At 26.0% G+C, this 21,722-nt stretch overlaps 2 protein-coding genes across 3 annotated transcripts; one reads left to right on the top strand and one right to left on the bottom strand.

Moving 5' to 3' along the window:
• The first annotated feature begins 5,297 nt into the window (after window positions 1–5,297).
• On the top strand, window positions 5,298–5,975 carry LOC127243745 (uncharacterized). The gene has a single exon (XM_051263910.1). The coding sequence runs from the start codon at window positions 5,298–5,300 to the stop codon at window positions 5,973–5,975; it is 678 nt and encodes a 225-aa protein (XP_051119867.1).
• Window positions 5,976–8,713: 2,738 nt separating this feature from the next.
• LOC127243955 (protein REBELOTE) lies at window positions 8,714–17,018 on the bottom strand. Of its 2 annotated transcripts, none has more exons than XM_051264210.1 (13): window positions 16,805–17,018; window positions 16,392–16,455; window positions 15,678–15,786; window positions 15,539–15,590; window positions 15,302–15,399; window positions 14,558–14,626; window positions 13,948–14,448; window positions 13,237–13,539; window positions 12,741–13,067; window positions 12,234–12,440; window positions 10,493–10,582; window positions 10,306–10,403; window positions 8,714–9,220 (listed from the first exon to the last, which is right to left on the bottom strand). In XM_051264210.1, the coding sequence occupies exons 1-13, from the start codon at window positions 16,908–16,910 to the stop codon at window positions 9,043–9,045; spliced, it is 2,202 nt and encodes a 733-aa protein (XP_051120167.1). In that variant the 5' UTR covers window positions 16,911–17,018; the 3' UTR covers window positions 8,714–9,042. The 2 variants fall into 2 exon arrangements, with proteins under 2 accessions (XP_051120167.1, XP_051120168.1); XM_051264211.1 differs by having other exon boundaries at window positions 15,302–15,396; window positions 16,805–17,017.
• Window positions 17,019–21,722: the final 4,704 nt, after the last annotated feature.

Below are 21,722 nucleotides of genomic sequence, written 5' to 3'. Positions count from 1 at the left end.
GTATTTATTATTTTATTATAATAATATCAATTAGATAAGAAAATTTAAATGTTTAATATAAAATTACAAAATTTTAAAATTTTATATATTTAAAATAATATTCAAAAAATATATAATTTTATTTAATGCATTAATAACTATATATTATTTTATATGTATTTATTATTTTATTATAATAATTATAAGAAAATTTTTAAATGTTTAATATAAAATTTAAAATATTTTAAAATTTTATATATTTAAAATAATATTAAAAATATATATAATAACAAATAAATTTGTTCAAATAGTTCAAATTAAAATTATAAGTTTTAATGTTTGAAAATATCAAATTAAAATTAAATTTTTCATAATTTTAATTTATATTTTTTATTTCGATTTCAGTTCCGTCAGTTCAAAAATCACCGATTATATTTGGCAATGTTAGTTTATGTGTATTCCTTTTTAATTATTTTATTTTAATTTTAATTAATAAAGATTGTAATTTTAATGTGATTTTAAATATATTTTTTATAAAAAAATCATATAAATAATAATAATAACAATTAAATAGATTGTTATAAAATAAAAATTAATTACGCTGAATATATGTAATATAATAAATTCAATCAAAATAATATTATAAAAAAAATATAAATTTAAAAATAAAATTATTATTAAAATAAAATAAAAGTGAGAATAATAATAAATATATTTTTTTGAGAACTAATGTACTTTTAATATTTTTGTTAAATATTTGTAATTTTTTTATATACATACAACTGTACTATATATTTGAAATTATATAAATCGATAAAAAAAATATTTAATTTACAAATTTATAAAGTATAATGAAGTTTAGATAAACCAATAAATAATCCAATCAAATCTATCAAAATCCATATAAATCAATAAACAAAATCAATTAAATTCATAGATTCTATAGAATTTATAAATCCACTCAAGTCTACGGACTTTTCAAAATCCAAACAAATCCATTAAAATCCTAATTGAATACACCTCCCTCAGTCTCAATGAAGTGATATGGCAGCTAACCGGAAACTACACGCCTACAATTATACTCTTCTATTTTTTGGTCGAAAATGAACCTATAGCCGTTAATATAGTTAAAATAAGAAAATTCAATAATAATCCTAATATAACTAAAATGTATTAATTTTAGTTCAAATATAAATATTTAAAAATCTTTTCTATAATTTTATTTCTGAAAATAAAATAACAATTCTAATTTTTAAAAAATAAAAAATAAAAAATAAAACTTGTATACGTGTCCGTCAAATGACACTGATGTAACTCAAAGATGACGTGCCACACAAGCATCTTTGGACTATTTTGAGACAGCCAATTAAAAGAATAATTTATTATCCTACACCATAAAACTAAAAGTGATAAAAAAAATTATGAAACTATTAAGGGTGTGTTTGTTCGAGGAATTTTGCAAAAAATTCACTATTCATCCAAAAAAATTTTCTTCAAAAATATCAAATCAAACATCTATTTTTCATTTTCTATATTATTCTAAAAATCAATTTTACATTCAAAACATCAAATCAACACCTATTTATGTCGCATCATACAAATATTTTAATTTAAAATTTTTACTATTCAAATTCAAACTCAAAATTCAAACCTCCAAACAAACGCATCCTTAGATAGTTTCTCGTGCTAGACAATGACAAGAGGGACAATTATGAAATTAAAAAATTACACATTTTTTTATTGATTAATACTATTTTTTATTTTCACATAAATTATTTATATTTGTTATTTGTCTAAGTTTGACAAATTTTATTTATTTTTTTAAAAATATAATTATATATTCTAATTACATTTTAAATTTCATAAATATAATTTTTTTAATTTTAATTAAATTAATTAATTATTTAAATCATAATTTATAATTATTTTTATTGTATAATACTTATTTTTACTAATATATTTTTTAATTACTTAATATATATTTTACCTAAATTTTTATATATAAAGTAGTTAAGGAGTATACTTTTAAAAAATATCCTTTCATGATTTATATATATGTATATATATTATTTAAATAAACAATAATGAGTTGTCTTTTATGTTGCTTCCATTTGAATTTGGGTAAACTATTTTTTTAGTCCCTTTATCATTTTAGTCCCGTAAGTGGAGCATGTCACAAACTAGTCCCATAAGTGAAATTTTTTTGCTATTTTAGTCCTCCGGCGCCGGAGACGTCCGCGTGGCTCGCCGGAGGTGATGTGTCCGCCAGGTGTCGCTGACATGGAAAATGAAAAAAAAATAAAAAAAAATCCACGTGTCCGCCAGGTGTCAGCACGTGGATTTTTTTTTATTTTTTACACGTGGATTTTTTTTTATTTTTTTTTCATATTTTTTTCATTTTTTAATTTTTTTTTAAAACTTATTTTAAATTTATTTTTAATTTTATTTGTATTTTTTATTTGGTCTAATTTAAAATTAATTAAAAAATAATTAAAAAAATGGAAAAAAAATAAATTCACGTGTCTGCCAGGTATCGCTGACCTGGCGGGACACCTGGCGGACACGTCACCTCCGGCGAGCCACGCGAGCGTCTCCGGCGCCGGAGGACTAAAATAGCAAAAAATTTTCACTTATGGGACTAGTTTGCGATAAACTCTACTTACGGGACTAAAATGATAAAGGGGTCCAATTACGGGACTAAAAAAACAGTTTACCCTTTGAATTTTTTATTTTACTCTATAAAAATTTAAATTTTTAATTTTCAAATAAATTTTCTTTTATATTTTCATTCACTACCTAAATTTTACTCTTCCAGTCTCATATTGCATATTCGGATTACTATAGATACAAAAATTTAGAATAAATATAATTAGTAAATAATTAAAAAATATTAATAAAAATAATTATCTTACCGTATAAAAATTTATAAATTGAAATTAAAATAACTCATTAGTTTAATTTTTAAAAAAAGTTTTAAAAAAGTTGATTATAAAATTTAATTATTTTTATTTGGAAAGAATATTTCTTCAAAAATTTTGACTCAAGGCTAATATTATAAATTTTAAATCAATATTTATGACAAGTCATTGTTATAGCTAGAAAAATAAGTGCAATTCTAGATTGAAAAATATATTGATCATATATTAATATAGTTATACTTCTATAAGATAATCTAGAAACATGATTGACTGTGTTTTTCATGAGTGTTTAAAAAATAAAAATAAAAATAATAATTATTATTTGATTTTTATATTTTTTAATAAAGTAATTTTTTTATAAAATACTCTATCCGTTCCACCGGAATTGAACCATTTAATTAGGAACACAGTATTTAAGGTGAAGATATTTAATTAGTTAATAATAATTAGTTATGATATTATTATATTATTTTTTCTATAATTAATACTCCCTCCATCCCACATACCATGTCCACGTTGTCGTTTTTGTCCGTCCCACATACCATGTCACTTTTCTTTTTGGGAAAATAATTATACACTTTAATCTCATTTTAAACTTTTTAATTTTATTTTTTAAAAAAATTTAATTAAACTAATTAGTTATCTTAATCTTAATTATAGTTTAAATTTTATTTTTTTAAAAAATTTTAATTAAACTAATTAGTTATCTTAATCTTAATTTATAATTATTTATATTATAGGATAATTATTTTCGCTAATACATTTTTTATTATCTACTAATTACACCCCTCCTAAAATACCTGTCTACAGTGTACGTATGTGGGACGGAGGGAGTAATATTTATAGTTTTAAAGTAAATTTAATATATATGATTAAAAAAATTAAAATATATGTTTAAATATTTAAAAATTATATAGCAATTAAAAAATATAGGCAATATGGATATCATTTTATAGAAAATAAAATATTCTATAATACAAGTAAATAAAAAAATATTTTTGTTTATTTATATTAACATAAATCAATTTTATAAAAAATGTGTAGTTTTAAATATAAATATAAATATTTATTTTTTGAGGAGAGATGTAGAAATAAAAGGGTTTTGAGTAGATCATACGTCCATTTATGATGTTGTATATTATATAGTTAATTAAGTTGATTAATATTTGTTAAATATATTTTTTTTTAATAATTTTTACTAAAAATAAAAAAGTATCAATTGTTACGGAACATAAAAAAATAAAAATAGTGTCAACTATGGTGGGAGAGATAAGTATTACATCAAATTATGGTTTATATTAAATTTTAAATTAGCAGTCAAATTTAAACCTTGAAGTGTCTCAAGTGGAAAATGAAAACCCCTTTGAAGGGTAACTATGTCAAAAGCCAATTATGAATTTACCAATTGAAAGATTTTATTCAAAAGCTTATTTGTTTTTTCATCCAAAAACTTTTTTAATATATTTTTTCAAAAAAATTAATATACTATACATATTTATTATTTTTTAGTATTGTTTACACATTTTTTATACCTCATATAAAAAATATTCTTTCAAATCAAAATCAAAACAAACACAAATATATAAATAAAATCAAAATTCATGGACAGCAAATATGTATAGTATTTTTTATTTTTTATTTTTTGATATGGTAGTTGTTTTTTTTAAATACATATATATATATATATATATATATATAGTTGTTAGATTATTGTAACTTCAATGGTATCTATGAGAATTAGTAAGGTTGTTTCAAAAGGTTTGTTCATATAAAATTGAAACAAAGCGTTTATTTGAATGTTTATTTAAATAATATTTTTTATATCATATTTTGTAAGAATAAATAATATATTTTTATTAAAAATCGTACTATTGTTCATTTGAATTTAAAATAGGTAAAAAATAAAAAAAAAATACAAAATCATTGAAATGGATCATTCTAACGCATTTAAATTAATAAAAAATTAGAGATGTTTTACTTGATGATTTTTATTTTTATTTTTATTTTAAGTTTAAGAATATAATAACATATATAGTTATAAGAAAAAAATTGGGAAATAAAAATTACTATATAATAAAAGTAATTAATATATATATAATTAATCAGAATCTAGATTGGTATAAGAATTAATTATGCCCAAAAAAAATGGTCATACATATGTCCTATAGAGCCTACCCTTCTAGAAATACCACTAAAAACCAAACAAGAATCAACATTCTTCCTACTTTATTCCCACTATTCTCGTACAACCCCCACCCCACCCCACCCCACCAATATATATATATATATATAATATGAAACCAAATTGTTATAGGGCTCATTCTTGATTAATTCTTTCTCTTCCATTACATTACACAAAGTATGTTTGAAGAAGAAGAAGCCCTTTACTCCATAGAAGATATGGAAGATTCAAATTCAAATCATTCATCAGATGAAACCATTTCTCTATGTGATCTTCCATTGTATGGCAACAATCAAATTGATCATCATCAAGATCAAGAGCAAGATCATGATCAAGAAGACTACTTTGAGTTCTTTACCCAAGATCTCGCCCCCGAGCCCCTCGTCGTGCCCGAAAACATCGTATTTTGTGGCAAACTCATATCCTCAAAGCCCTCAAACAGTTCTAACCATGACAACCACCACCCCACCAAGATCAAGATCAAGAAAAGATTCTTTGGTTGGAGTTGGGACTTATTCTCGATTTGGCGCGTGTTTGGCGGGGAAAAAAGGGTCGAAACGACGAGCGCCACTCTAAAACACGATGAAAGATACAATGCCGAGAAGCGGGGGGATTTCATAGTTCGCGAAATGCCGGTTTTGTCCACTTCATCGTCGGGGAAAGGTCGATGGTACTTGTTACTGTTTGGAATCTCTCGGTTTTCAACTAAGGTGGACCTCAGGGATTTCAAGAACCGGCGGAGCCGCCGCCGCCACCACTCGTCGGCATCGGAATCCGGCGACGGCGGTGGCGATGGGTGGAGCAAAAGAGGGTCAAGGGTGTGGGGATTCATAAGAGTGCTTAGTTGTGGAGCAAACCAAAATCCAAACACAATGCTTGTAGCTTCAATAAGATGATCATTAGGGCATTTTTGTCTTTTCATATACATTAGGTATACGAGTTTGTTCTTTGCTTTTTTTTTCTTTTTTTTTTTCATGAGAATTATCAATTCAGCAATAGCCAATAGTTGCTATATTTTGACTGAAATATACATATATATATATATATAGAGAGAGAGAGAGAGGGGTATCAATTATTTCTAATTAGCAAGTGATCATTTAAAAACATATGTTGTGTAAATTATTAAGATGTAAATGATACAAGGTATTACTAATAAAGTAAAAATGACTATATTTTACACAAAATATATACTTCTTCCGTCCCAGTTGAAAGGAGTTCTTTGGAATTTTATAGTAAATTAAGAAATAATAGTATTCTATTAGTCAGTGAAAGTGTATAAAAAGTTTTAATATTTTTATCCTTTGACTTTATCTAAAAAGTAATTGTATTTGTAATGATATATTTGTAATTTAGGTAAAAATTAAGGATATTTTAATATTGGTGTATGATTACTTTTATTAAAATAGAAAATAGTACTTTGAATTGGGACATGAGGGGTAGTATTGATCTTAATATAAGCAGTATGTTTATATTGTAACATGGTATTGATATGACCTTGTCAGAAAAATGAATAATGCATATATATATATATATATACAATACAATATTATGTCGTATAAAAAATATATAATATGCAATTTATGAATTAAATATGTAGTATTGTATTGAAATCATATATTCTCAAAATATATATTATATCTAATTTGATTTAGATAATATTACACTAATTTGACCTTGTTGATACAGAAACCGAACCGTTAGTATATATATATTCACGAATTTTATCAATGGTATCCCTAATAAAGAAAGAAATAACAGATTGTTTGGTATAAAGAAAATGAGTATAGAGAAATGAAAATAATAGCGTTTTTTTATTTAGTTTACACGAAAAATTGACAGTTGAAAATTAAATTATTTTTTTTATTATATACATGAAAATGCAAGATCCGATCATTTGAAAGTACAATGATTTTAAATTCTTCTCTTTTTTTACTTCACTTTTATAAATTTTTAAAGAAATAGATTTTGTTTACTTTATAATTTTTTTTTTTTTTTTTATTATTTAAATTTTTTTATAATAAAAATTATTTTACTTTATAAAATACTATTATATTTAAACCACTGTTTAAACGAAAAAAATCAAAATCAAGATCAAAATCAAAATAAAATAAAATAATTACTAACTAAATATACACACTTATTTGTTAAAATATTTTTTGATTTATTATTTGTTATTAATTACTACATCTGTTCGTATCTAATAGTTTCATTTACTTTTTACGTGTTGATTTTTTAATATTAATTATTGTATCAAAACGTAGTACAAATGAAAAAAATAATTGCAAATATACTTTCATTCTCATAATACTAATAGAATTATATTTGTAAAAAAAAAAATTATACAAATATAATAATATTTTTTTATGTTAAGTACAATAACGTAAAAAGTAAATGTATCCATTAAGGCGGAGAGAATATTTTATACATTTAATATTTTCTATTATAATTTTCAAATATTTTATTATTATTATTATTATTGTTTTTAACAAACAGAATCAATCCCCAATTTTCCTTTGAATTCTCTTTTCCGTACCAAACACACATAAGAAGTCATAATAGACACTCTTCCAAAGACATCTCAGCTCATCATCTTTGATTTCTCATTTGACATCTTCATTATTACATTCTTTTTAATTAATTATTATATAGTTATATTTAAATTGTGTCATGTAAAAAAATATGTAAAATCACGTACAAACTATAACAACCTTCCATCTACATTAAAATATGTAAAATCACATTAAATAAGGACCACCGAGATAAACCACGATGAAATTTGACGCAATTTCGTGAAATACAAGTGAATTTTATACAATTTAACCTTTTTTATATCATCTAAACACAAAATATTCATTTTTATTATTTTTTTGGTTTAATAAGCTGACACTTATATTGATTTAAGTCAAAATCATTATGTTAAATTAAAACATGTGGAAAAAATATTACTTACACATAAAACATGCATCACTTACTATTAAAATACAATATTAATTAAACACCACCTCATAGTAAAGATGATGAATGAAACTAGGATAGGATAAATTTTAATAAATATTGAACAACAAAAATCTTTCGAACTATATGTTCAATTTGTATTTAAATAATAATTTAATATTCCTTATATCATGCATTAATTAATGTATACAATTATATTTTATACAAAATTTAAATTATTATTCACTTTTATTTGCACAGATAAATAAGTATACAATTGCAAAATGAAAAAAATATATATTTTTTAATTGTAATAAGTAGTTAAAAATAGTATATTAAAAATAATTGTCAAAAGTAATAATATAATGATAAATATGCAATTAAATAGAGGCATTTGTATTAAATAGTAGAATCTAGAATGACTAAAAAACACATAATGGACAAAATTAACAAAATATATATAAGTTATCTAATATTTCATAAAATAATTAGTACTCTCTATCCCAGCTCAATAAATTAAAAATCTCTTTCATATTATAATAAAAATAATTCATATATAAATATTAAAATACTCTTAATTTTTTAAAATATATATATACATATCCATTTTATTTATACTTACAAGAACAAAAATACCATGTTAAATTTCACTAATTAATAGAATCCCAAAGGGGTATATTTTTGATTGAAAAATAAAACCTGAATAATAAATAAATAAATAAAAATCTCAAATTGTTGAACAACATATAAAATACAATAACCAAATTTTAATATTCAACACAAAACACAATTTTAAAAAAAAAAAAATAAAAATAAAAGTAAAAAAAAAAACCCATAAGAGGTCTACTTATATAATTCAATCAAATTCAGGTTTGCATATATATATATGCCAACTTGAAAATGCCTCTAATCTTCAAAGAGGAAATTGGCATCAACTTACCAAAAATTTTAAATTTAACTTCAAATAAAATCTTTCTTAGTTTTTTTTTTCTTTTTTTTTTTTTTTTTTTTACTTATGATATCACGAATTTATTTTACCTGTAGAGCCATAATCTTACCGATAGTATTCGACTCTTTCTTTCTTCTTTTCTGTGGTTTCATCTCTGCATTAGTTGGTCGATCTTCTTTAGCGTCAGATTGATCGACAGCTACCTTTTCGCCTTCCGCCTTAGCTTTCTTTCTCTTCAAAATTTTATGCTCTTGTGAACTGCAGCAATATATGGTTCCAGAAACAAAAGGGTTCGTTATAGAAAGCTAGAGTCGTATAAAATGATAAAGAAAATAGTAAGGAAGCGCAATGGTAGCAACGGCAAATATGGAGTGCGACAAATACTAAAGCATGTCAGTAGAAACGGCGTATCTAAACTAATATATATGCCGTAATGAAGTGAAATATAAATGAGTGTTCATCTGCAATCTAGGAATGTTTTGGGGTCAGAGAATCTGAGTATAAAGTAGTTAATTGAATGTTTCTGAAAAAAATTGAAAAAATAAAAGATAAATTAAATGCCAACCTAAAACCCGAGAGAAAGGTAGCATAAGTTTGGTACATATAATAGAATTGTAGAAAAATGATAACCGCAAGTAGAATAATAAAAAAAAAAAAAGAGAGAGATAATTAATTTGGAAAGTGAAAATTGATTGTTCTGTTAGATAAAATAGATAATTCAATTAAGAGAAATATAATAGAAAATCAATTACTACGTCCGTCAGGCTCTAAGAGTCATATTTACGTTTACGTAATATTAATTACTATATCAAAACGTAGTACAAATTAAAGGAAAATGACAAAATACTTATGTTAGTGTTTTATAATACTAATATAATGACATTTGTACAAAAAATTATATCTTATATTTTTAATGTTAAGTACAATAATTTAAAAATACGTTAATCAAATTAATATACGATAAATGTAACCCTTAAATGCGGACGAAGGAGGACTATTTATATACCCAAATTAATAATTTAAAAATACGTCAGATCAAATTTAAAAAAAAAAATAAAAAAGTTTGTCATATAACTCTACTATCTATATATAGAACCTCAAATCGTGGTGCGAATAAAAGATGGCGACTGAGACGGAGGCAATGTCCTAAATCTAAATCTAATATCCTAAGCCATTGCTATCCAATATCCATAAATTCAAATATGCTTTTTTTTAGGAGATAAAGGGAGGGAATATCCTAAATCTAAAACGAGCAATACGAGACGATTAAACAATATATCATCAAACCAAACCGTAGGTTAAAAATGAAAAGATCGAGCAGGTAATGTCAGAAGAGAGCATACCTCGTATTTCCACATTTATTCAAGTTCCTTTCAGCAGCCCTTTCCAGAACACTTCGGTAATATTGAGTGAATGGTTTATTGAGGCTGGACTTCTCAAGCTGTGCACATATTTAGCCACAATAACAGATCAGATTGTATATCACATAATCCAAAAGCACAAAACAGTTGGATTCCAGTAGACGCAAACCTGAAGAAAAGAATCAGCCGATTGTTGATCGTGAGGGGAAAAGGATACCTCGTCTCTTCTTTCCTGCACAAACTTCACATTCTGCTCCACCTGAAGTTACAAAAAACATAAGCAGTGATAATAATAATACAGTATAATTATACGCGGATAATTTATTTGAAGTTTAGATAACATATCAAGGTTTCATAAGCATTTTTTTTCCAAGGTCAGTCAAGTCATATTCTTTTTGACCTAACTGTCGAGGTGCATCAAGCTTGTTTGTTAAACACCCTTAGACAATTGCACTATTTGCAATAGAATCAGAATAGCTACTCGAGACATCTGCAAATAGTATTTTAAAAGAAAATGTTGGTTAATAGTTAGTTGTATATAACAAAATACTTGAGCTGTAATTCTATAAAAATTGTTAGTTGACTCCCGTTTGTAAATAAATAAATAAATTATACGATATGCGTATCTCTAACAGTTTAATCTTTTAAGTGAGGCGTTCATTTACCTGAAATAAATTATTTTGCTACAATTATATTATCCAAATAAAAAATATTCTATATCGTCATTTCACCTAGAAACTATTTTGTTTGAGCCATTAAGAAAATGTGAGAAATCACAAGCATCCTCCAAACAATCTTTTTATGTAAGCAAAAACACGTATTTTTAAAAGTTTGCAAACAGTCTCCAGGCATAGTTATCAATCACGGATAGCGGTGCATAGCGGTCAACATCTAAAATGTTATAACAGGATACGCATAGTGGCATGACTGCTATTTAAAAATATAAGAATATATATAAATTATTAAATTATAACAAAAATACATTAAAAAAAAACATATAAATTAATCTCATAACTATCACTCAAACTAATAAAATGTCAAAATATATATATATGATCATAACTATATAGTTATATAAGCAAAAACAATTAGATCACTATTGTGTGATAGATATATATCAAAGCTAATCAAATTCAAAATCTGATAAAAAAAACTTTCTTTCTCATTTTCATCATCCTCATGCTTAATTAATTTTCTCTGTCTATTGTTCCTCATCTTCTTCATTCTCATCCATTTATTCAATTGTATGTTTATCACCATATATAATATCATTTCATTTTTTAGAGCTAGAAGTAGCTATAGCTTTCTTTCTCAATGATGTATTGATGTTTGTATCTTAGTGTAGATAGCAGACCTATTAGCATCAACAACAACTCCCCTAGTTAAATTACCATTGTCCAAGACTAACATATCCTCCGCAATTATCAACTTTTTTAATTAACTACTCATTGGAATCATTCAAAACAATAGAACCAATCACATCATTGCTACCATAATGATCTAACAAATTTTGATTATACTTCATATAAACCAAATCTTGCAACTTTTAACTTTCTAATTTGTTTCTTTTCTTGGAACGAATCTAAAAGTTTAGTTAAGATGTAAGATAAATGTGTTTTTGTTTATATTATAATTTAAAAAATACATTTTATAAGTTAAAATTAGATTTCAATTATTTACGTGTTAAAAAATAATCCAATAAGCTACAATAACGGTATAGCGTAATGTAGCGGAGTGCCACTACATGCGGCTACACCGCTATTGCATAAACGCAAAATTGCAGAGCGATAGTAGCAGCAGAGTGCCTTTCCGCTACGCTGCTATCGCGTCGCTATAGCGCGCTATTGACAACTATGTCTCCAAGTAAAAATTAGTATCTCAATAATTATTTTTTAAATAAATTTCAGTACCTGATCAATCAAGCGCTTCAACATACGCCGAAGGATTTCAACAGTCGTGGCCTCATGAATCTTTCTCAAATGAAGTAGTGGAATGGTAGCAAGATCTGGGAAGGATATATGGTAGCTCCACTGTGCAAAGTGAAACGAGAACTGCTCAGCAGCAGAATGAAAGCATTCATCCTGGAAGCTTCTTGATTTTAAATATTGTTTTGGCAACTGCATGGATAAATTGGTCATAATAAGGTCAGAGGAATCGTAACATTTATCGTAATCAGAAAAGCAACAACAATTTTAATTAACCACTCGCTAAGCTTGCCAAGAGTTCAAGAACTATTAATACACTCCATGTCATGTATAAACATTGTTTCCTCTAAAAATATTTTGCACATTAAAGATTTCTTTGAAAAATGGCAACTACAGCCTGAAGTGAAGATATACAACATAAATTATTTGTATTCACATCCTTCAGCGAACAAGATTTCATATAAGAGAAGAGGGTGTAGTTAGTGTCGTAACCTTCAGTACGGATGCGACATTGAATTTATTTTGGACCTTTCTTCCATCCTTGGCATATTTATATTCCAAAATATCCAGCACTAACGAAGCAAGAGGAATAAATTTTCCACTGGCACCGGAAAGACGATTAAGCCACTGAATGCACTTGAGTCTAAGAGGGAAATATCTCGGACCAGGAAACATGTAAGCCACACCATTTATAAGCTTAATCATCATAAAGACCAAAGATTGCAGATCATCATAGTCGGATATGTTGGCTGATACAAACATAACCCATAGGTCAATGCAGTTAACAAACTCCCAGTTGCAAATCTTCGTAAGAGCCTCCTGTCCCCAAAAAACATCAGCTTATTAATTATCAAGAACTTCAAACATCAACAGGTAAATGAAAATTTAGTAGGAATAACAGTTCAACAACCAAAACATAATGCAACTCTTTTCGGAAAAACGAGTAGAACATGGTCCAATTCATTTCTTCAACCATTGTAAAGAATACCTTCTTCTTTGTTTGCAAGCCCCAGCTCAGTATCTTTGCAAGTTGAGTTATGGAAGCTACAGCCTTTAGAGATGATTTTTGTAAATTCAAAGAGCACAGGTCAAGAGTGCAATCCCTCAAAAACTGCAGATGTTGGGTGTCTGCAATTTCTGTCACGCTAGACCTGGAAATAAAGGCTGCTAAAGTGTTTGATAGGCAGGTATCAAAGTAACTTGAACCAAATATGGAAGCAATATCCCGTATTACACGATAAGAAGCTGATGATAAAGTTCCTTCCCCTGTTGCCCACAAATGTACAGTGGCCTGACAAAAAATATAAGCATTGGAAGAAGTTGTAAAACCTAGAAAGGCAGGAGGTTAAAATAAACATCTAGTCCCACATGAAGTGCTAATAGACAATATTTTATATATAATCAGAATCCTATAGTTTCAGAATCATCAAAAACAAAGTAAGATTATTGTGTGAGACAATCCATTTAATGGTCTCATAAAACTACTTTCTGTCAATATTAACAGCCCTAAAAGTACAGGAATAAATTTGTTAAAGCTTGGTTAATTACTTCATTTTGCTACTAAAATACATATAAAATACTTTTCATGGGTATAATAGTGCGATTTTGCTTAAAGTGGAAACATCAAGAATACATATGAGAGCTTCAGCCAAGGTAACTACTAAATCTCTAAATCAACCGCCAGAACATTCAATATTACCTTAATCAATCGCTGGGTTACTGCTGGAAACGCAGCAAAGAATATCAATGACGCTCTGAGCCTAGTCATGGCAAACGCCAAAATGTCTGTATCCGTGACCTGATTCAAGAGGAACAATGTACTTCTCACATATGACTTCACTAATGGTTTCAATTCTTTCCATTTTGAGTTCTTCTTCAGTTCAGGTAACATCTCCTTTGTGCAGTTCAAAGATGATATCTGCAATTGACCTCGAAATGCATCATCTGCGTTAGAAAGTGTGAAGAACATAATGTTGCAAAAGGCTTCTCTGTTCTCAATCCTATGGCCAATTGAGTCCGCTCCGTAGTGACAAGCTGCCCGGTAAGCATTCAGTAAACTAATGAGAGCTGGCCGGCTATGGTCTTCCCTGACCATATTACACCATGTGTTGATGATGCCAGTTGTCAAGGGTTTCTTCTCTTTTGCTACACCATCGTCCCCTTGTTCCCCTTGGCCGCTCAAGTTATCTTCATCTGAGTACTGTTATGTATGAACAGAGCAATTATTTTTGGTTTGTGCAGCATAAAGGCATATATATATATAATTTTTTTTTAAAAAAAAAAGGTACTAGTAATATGAGACTTAATACCTCATCTTCATCCTGAAAATTTTCAGCACTATTGTTGTAGCTTTCTAAGAACTTACTGAAGTCTGGATCCTGAAATTCCCAAAGAAATTTTCCAAATGATATAAAATCTTATAATAATGTATGATTCAACAAAATCATACATATGCCAAATGAATTAATTTCATCTGATAGTGGTCCAAAATTTGACCACAACACATAAGTTTCCAAACCACAGGCTTAGAATAGGAATATGGGGAGAAGAGGGAGGATAACTCAGTATGCACAAATAAATAGTATTTTATCCACAGGCAATACGTCAGGCAGAAATCCACAGAATGAAACACCGAGACATGAATCAAATTAAAAAATTAAAAAAAATTAAAAAAAAAAAAAAGGAGGCTTATTAGTTTCACTTTGCAACCGAACAGAATGAAGGCTGCTTCACTGCTACTGGCAATTTTCATATATCTGGTACCTAGATGCAATTATTTGTCAAGAGGATGGATTTAATTTCTTCCCATATATACAATAAATCAAGTATAAACATTCCAAATGTAAATTTAAAAGGGAGCATACCATAGTATTTCATGTTTATCAAAACAACAGATGGGCATGTATCACACTTGAAAGGTCATGGTTTCATCCACTTTTATAATCATTTCATGCACGGGTAGGTATAATCCATGCATGATATTCATCAAATTCTAAACATGTAATATGATGCAGTGACAAACTAATTAAACATATTACAAAACAGGGAATCACCTTTTTCCTCAGCTTATCCAATTTCTTGGTTTGAATTACAAGGTCAGCATGAATCTTCTTATTCAGGTCTGAATATTCGTTGGTAAAACTTTCACCTGCTGAAATATAATTATGTTTAGCGATCATAACCTAACAAGTAATCATACAAAATAAGTTGAAAAAAAATTAGAAATTAAATCTTGGTCATGAAAATGTTCGGTCTTTTAACAGTTTAGAATACTCAATAGAGATGGTGACCTCCAAAGGTGTTATCAGTTTCGCTTCCTGTGGCACAAGGGCAGCTTGGATCCTATATGAATGATTTACACAGTCAATTGCCAGGAAGATAGCATAACATTGGTGAGCGGTTAACATCTAGTGGAATAGAGCATCAAACCTCTGAAAGATAACCATCACTGTCAGATGTATCTGCAATCTCATCCTTGTCATTTTCAGTGAAGATCGAACCAAGAGAAACATTCTCAATGCCCTCAAATTCGGTGAAACTGAATAAAAATAAAGATATGCTATTATGTCCAGTAGATGAAATCATTTGGTGCATTTCAAAAGTCCAGAATGCAATAGAAAAATAAATAAATAAATAAATAATAAAAAGACCAAGACACCCATGGAATATTTTCTAATGATATATGTCGAAACAACATGATAATGCAAAAGACATGTAACCAAAAACAAAAACTTCAAGCAACCAAAATCAATACTTAGTTGGTATTTCAAATCATACGAATTCAAAAATTAGAGAACAAATTTGTTTTAAGAATTATGAATTCAGTATTACCAATTTCAAGCTCACTTTTGTTACTCTCGTGTACTGGTTTCAGTTATGAATTACACATCCATTTCGGTAGCAAATTAGGAATGGAAGAATTAGAAATCCGAAATATACCATATAGCAATTTCATCCAAATATATTTACAGTAAGAGCAGTAGAGAGAGGGGGTATAAACATTTTAGAACCAATTCAGCACCAATCTACCAAATCAAACTCACCTTCAATTTGAATAGTTAGTTTTTCAAAATTTATATATAAGCATTATCAATTCAGATTTACAAATGTCGCCGACAACCACATTTAATTCACCGTCTTTACCTTCCATTGAACTGGCTTGTTGGATTATCCATGTGCTCTTCTTCGATGTCATTTTTTCCACCTCCTGCATTAAAATAAATAAATAAAATTATTGCACAGACACTCACCTCTTGGTCAGAATGAGAAGAGAAAAAACTCTCCATCAACAGTCGAAGCAGTAAACACTCCCAAAATTCACAACCTCATAACTTCTACTATTCATACAAAAACTATATATTGAGGCATTCAAAAACACCATCGCATTTCAGGAAATCCCAACAATCAAACGATGCATATAACTACAAAACGAAGTTCACGGCAATCCTCTCGCATAGAAAGCAGTTAAAATGCAATAAAACAGAGAAGAAAATCTAAATAGACATATATATTACTCGAAAAACAACTCTAAAGAACAGTCAAGCTAAATCAATTACTTGAAGCTCTCTTCTTGAATACAGCCTTGTTTTTCCGTTGCCGCCTCAGCACGGAGGGAAGTTGCTTCTTCGCGAACTTCCTCGCCTTCTTCCCCAGTTTCCCCATCCTCAATTATCCAATGACTAGAGCTCTGCAATCGACCGGCTATGGCAGATGTGAATGAAGAAGGCGTGAGGTTTAACTAGGGTTCTTCGTCCACTGTGCGTTCCAATTACGGGGGGTTTTTAAGAAATCAGTAAAAGTTAAAAGGACCTAATAGCAAATTATATTGTATTACTTTTAAGTTTTCATTTCAAGATAAATAACGAAAAACAAAAAAAAAAAAACATTAAGGGTTTGTTTGTTTGGGGATTGGATTTTCAATCCACTATTTATTTTTTTTTTCTGCAAATATCAAATTAAATATCTATTTTTTATTTTTTATATTATGCTAAAAATCAATTTTACATTCAAAACATTACATCAACACCTATTTATATCACGTCATATAACTATTCAAATTCAAAACTTTTACCGTTCAAATCTCAATTCAAAATCCAAATCCCCAAACAAACACACCATAAATAATTCAATTAGTGTGTCCGTCCCGACTAAGGTATTCCTTTTCCTGCACACCATAATTTAGAAGTTAGTATAATTAATTATTAATTAAAAATATATTACTAAAAATAATCATTATATAATAAATAATTTTATATTAAAATTGACATATCTAATTACTCTAACTCAAATGGTTTAAAAAAAATTATAAATTAAAAAATTAAAATTAAATTAATATATATAATTATTTTCCAAAATATAAAAATTAAAAAATAAGTGGATTACGAATGAAAAAGTGGATATGTCATTTAATTGTATTGAGAAATATTCTATCAATTTATATCCTATCATACAATTATTTTAATTTAAAATTATATTATTAAAAATTTAAACTAAAAGTCAAAACCTGGTAAACAAACAACTAAATTTGCATGAAGCACCATTTTATCCAAAATATTTAATTTTAAATAAAAACTTAAAAATTAACGCAAGTTTTATATATTTAAAAAAAACATAAAATATGTCAAATATTTTGTTTTTAATAAAATAAATAATTGCTCACTCATTTATTTTTATAATTTTTATAAAAATTAGATAACAATTTGTCTCCCAAAATTATAAAATAAAGGATTAATCAATTATTTATTTTATTAAAAAAATTATTTAAGATATTTTATATTTTCTATTTATATAAAACTTTCGTAATTTAAGTCTTTATTTAGAAACAAACACGGCAATAAATAAAATATAGAGTATTTTTGAATTTTTATTAAAATACAAGTGAGTGTTATATAATTTATCTAAATAATTATTTTATAGAAAGAATTTTTTATTATTGAGAAAAAATTTCAAAATTTTCCAAACAAACACGACTATATATATAGAGAGAGACAGAGAGTTTGATGGTAAGTCAAAATTATTAGGGCAAATATAGATTAATAATAAGTAGAAATGATTGGATAATGACAATATTAATAATAATTAATTATTATTATTAATAATTAATACTTAATAATAATAATAATAATAATGATAGGCAAAAAATAAGAATGAAAGTAGAGTAGTGAATAAAAATTATTAATTAATAGGAAGTGTGATTATGTTCCCTACCTTTGCAATCATCCTTTATTTCCATTAAAACCTACTCATTAAATACCCTACCCCACCCTCACCCCCACCCCCCACCCCCCTACACTATCCACCACTCAATATAATTTATTTTTTAAGGAAAATAAATATAATTTAATTTCTATTTATTATATTTGACTATATTATTTTTATAGCATAATAGTATTCACTTATATCACATAATTTAATATACTTCTTTCGCCCCTTAACAATAATAAAATATATATATTTTTTTTTAGTAAATGTATTATCTACATAACATTACAAATACAATTTAAAATTACACTATATTACACAAATATCATTATCTTTATATCATATAAGACTAATAAAGTTAGTTTAGTATTTTTATTTTTATTTTTATTTCTACTACCGCAAATGGATAGATAAATATGAGACGAATAAAGTATAATATATACAAAATATAAATACAAGCGGAAAATATTTTTTTTATCTTGTATGTGATTTATTTTATCGAATATTGAATTTGTCTTACAATAGAAAAAAAATTCAGACACGTTAGAGATTATATGGATGATACCTAAAAAGAATCCAAAAATCATTTTAGGACAATAACTAACTCCTATATTGAAATAACTAAAAAATTTTGGTATAAATGATCAAAAGTTATATGTGATCATCCATACAATCTCCGGGCGTTACGATCATTTTGGCAATTTTTTTAGTTATGGAATTAATCCAAAAGAAAATTTAATTACAGTTCTAAAATGATAAAAATATATATATTTATACAAAACTAAAAAAACAGTTATATATATATAATATACATAAATTCACATAATATAAATAAAATATATTCATTCCGTCTCACAAATATAGTCTTGAATTGGACACGAGATTTAAATAATTTTGATATTATATTGATAGTTGGTAAAAAGTACGAATAAAATATTTTTTTGCCCTTGTGAGTGTATTAGTGTAAAAAATAGTGGCAATTGTGTAATAAAAATGAAAAATATTGGTAGTTTTATGATGATATGGTTATTTATGAAAATAAAACTATTGTTTTGGGACGGACAAAAATGGTAAACAATACTATTGTATTGGAACGAATGGAGTAAAAAAATACCATATTTTAAACTTCCAGACACCTTCGAGCAACTTAATTTGCCGATTGCGAATTCTTACGTCAGTAAATATGTATATATCGAGTTCTTGTTTGGACATATAACAAAACACTCACTATTTTTATTGAAAATTTTCCAAATTGAATAGTAATATTTATTTGTCTTTGAAACATAAATTAATATATTCTTTAAAAAAAAAATAAATGAACAAATTTATTATATTCTATATTTCTCAAGGAAAAAAAATAATTTATTTTATACAATATATTTACATAATAATATAAATGAATAAAATATGCAAAAGGCAATGAAAAAAATACCATTTTTCATAATAATATAATAAAGATAATGCAATAACAATGTATTATTTTAAAATACTATTGTAAAATTAATTGTATTTTAAAATATGTTATGCTCGATCCTATTTTTACTATTCTCTTCTAATTTTAAAATAAACTTATAATAGAAAGTATATTTTATATATATAAAATAAAAATTTAATATTTTATAAAACATATATTATGATTAATTATATATTATAAATACTTTTAAGTTTATATTTATTTATATCATTATCATTATATCGTGTTAAAATAATAGTAAATTAATATTTGAGTTCTAAATCTAAATTTGTAACATCCGACTGGCAAGCCACGCGGACTGCGCACCTTACTCTATAGTTATTTCAGTAAGATTTTAGAAAAAAGATGTACTCCCTCCGTCCAGAACTATAGTCTTAATTGAATTGAGTACGAGATTTAAGGAATATTGATATTATATTGGTAGTTGGTAAAAAGTATAGATGAAAGACTTTTTGCCCTTGTGAGTACAGTAGTGTAAAAAATAGTGGCAATTATATAATAAAAATGAAAAAGTAGGAATAGTTCTACAGTGTTACGGTTATTTATGGAAATAAGACTATTATTTTAAGACGGACAAAAATAGTAAACAAGACTATTGTATTGAGACAGAATAAGTATATATTATTGATACAGTAGTTTATTTAATCTACTTATCTCTATTCGATTTTAGTACCGGCTCATATATACACAGAATTGGCCTAGTACCGGTCTAAATCCGAGGTATCATAAAATTATCACCATTTAATTTTAAAAATGTACTCTCTCCGTCATAGCTAATTTGTTCAATTTAGCTTAAAGACCAAGTTTTAGGTATTGTATAATTAGTAAATTAAAATTGTGTTTGTTTGGTGAGATTTTTGGAAAAATAAAATAAAATAAAATAACGTGAAATATAGGAAAGTGTAGGAAATATAAAAATAATGAATGTGTCTAGTATATTAATTTTTTTGTGAAAACATATTGGAAAAAAAATTAGATATAACAAACCCTAAAAAGTAAATTAGTAAAAATAATTATGATTTAAAAAATTAATTACAAATTAATATTAAGATGACTAAATTGTTTAATTAAAATAAAAAAAAAATATAAATTGTGAATTTTAAAATGTGATTAAAAATGTATAATTATATTTATAAAATAAATGACAAATTATGTGGAACATACGAAAAATAAAAAAAAGTAAACAAATTAAGTACGGATAATTGTTGATTGGGTCGATTTAACATATATTTTTACATAGAAACATATTTTATATTAAAACGACAAAATATACGAGAGTATTATCAATATGTTATGTTGTCTATAATATATGTCGTATACTTTTGTTATACTATATTTTTATTAACTCAATTCAGAACCATTTTCATTTGACCTAATCGATACTATAGTCGCTTATGATCCCCGTCGTATTTCTATCATAAAATATTATTTAAATAAAATTTAAATTAAACTCACGTCTTCAAATTAAAACCAAACAATTGTTACTAATTCTAATTCTTATGAATTATTAATAAAATTCTTACATTATGATATTTTTACGTAAAAAAAAATAAATTTATTTATTTTTTACACTATAATATATATTTAAAAACATAATATATATATATATATAGAAACAATAGTATTAATTTTGATTAAAAAAGTAATACAATTTTTTTATTAGAAAAAGGTATGTTTGTGGTATGACAAACAAAGTATCTATTGTTGCGACAATACTATAAGTATGCTCTATTTATTATATTATACTATAAATATACTTTGAAGTGGGTCTTGGTTTGCAGGGTATTATATTCGATTGG

Source organism: Andrographis paniculata, unplaced genomic scaffold, assembly GCF_009805555.1.
Source record: "Andrographis paniculata isolate CXL003 unplaced genomic scaffold, ASM980555v1 Contig98END, whole genome shotgun sequence".
Classification (NCBI taxonomy): domain Eukaryota; kingdom Viridiplantae; phylum Streptophyta; class Magnoliopsida; order Lamiales; family Acanthaceae; genus Andrographis; species Andrographis paniculata.
This window is presented reverse-complemented; position numbering and strand designations above follow the sequence as displayed.

Coding starts and splice junctions, on each gene's coding strand:
- LOC127243745 (XM_051263910.1), top strand. CDS start 5,298: ATGGAAGATTCAAATTCAAATCATTCATCAGATGAAACCATTTCTCTA.
- LOC127243955 (XM_051264210.1), bottom strand. CDS start 16,910: ATGGGGAAACTGGGGAAGAAGGCGAGGAAGTTCGCGAAGAAGCAACTT. Junction 12,441..12,740: donor ATGTCGCATCCGTACTGAAG/GTTACGACACTA, acceptor TTATCCATGCAG/TTGCCAAAACAATATTTAAA. Junction 10,404..10,492: donor CGGCTGATTCTTTTCTTCAG/GTTTGCGTCTAC, acceptor ATATGTGCACAG/CTTGAGAAGTCCAGCCTCAA.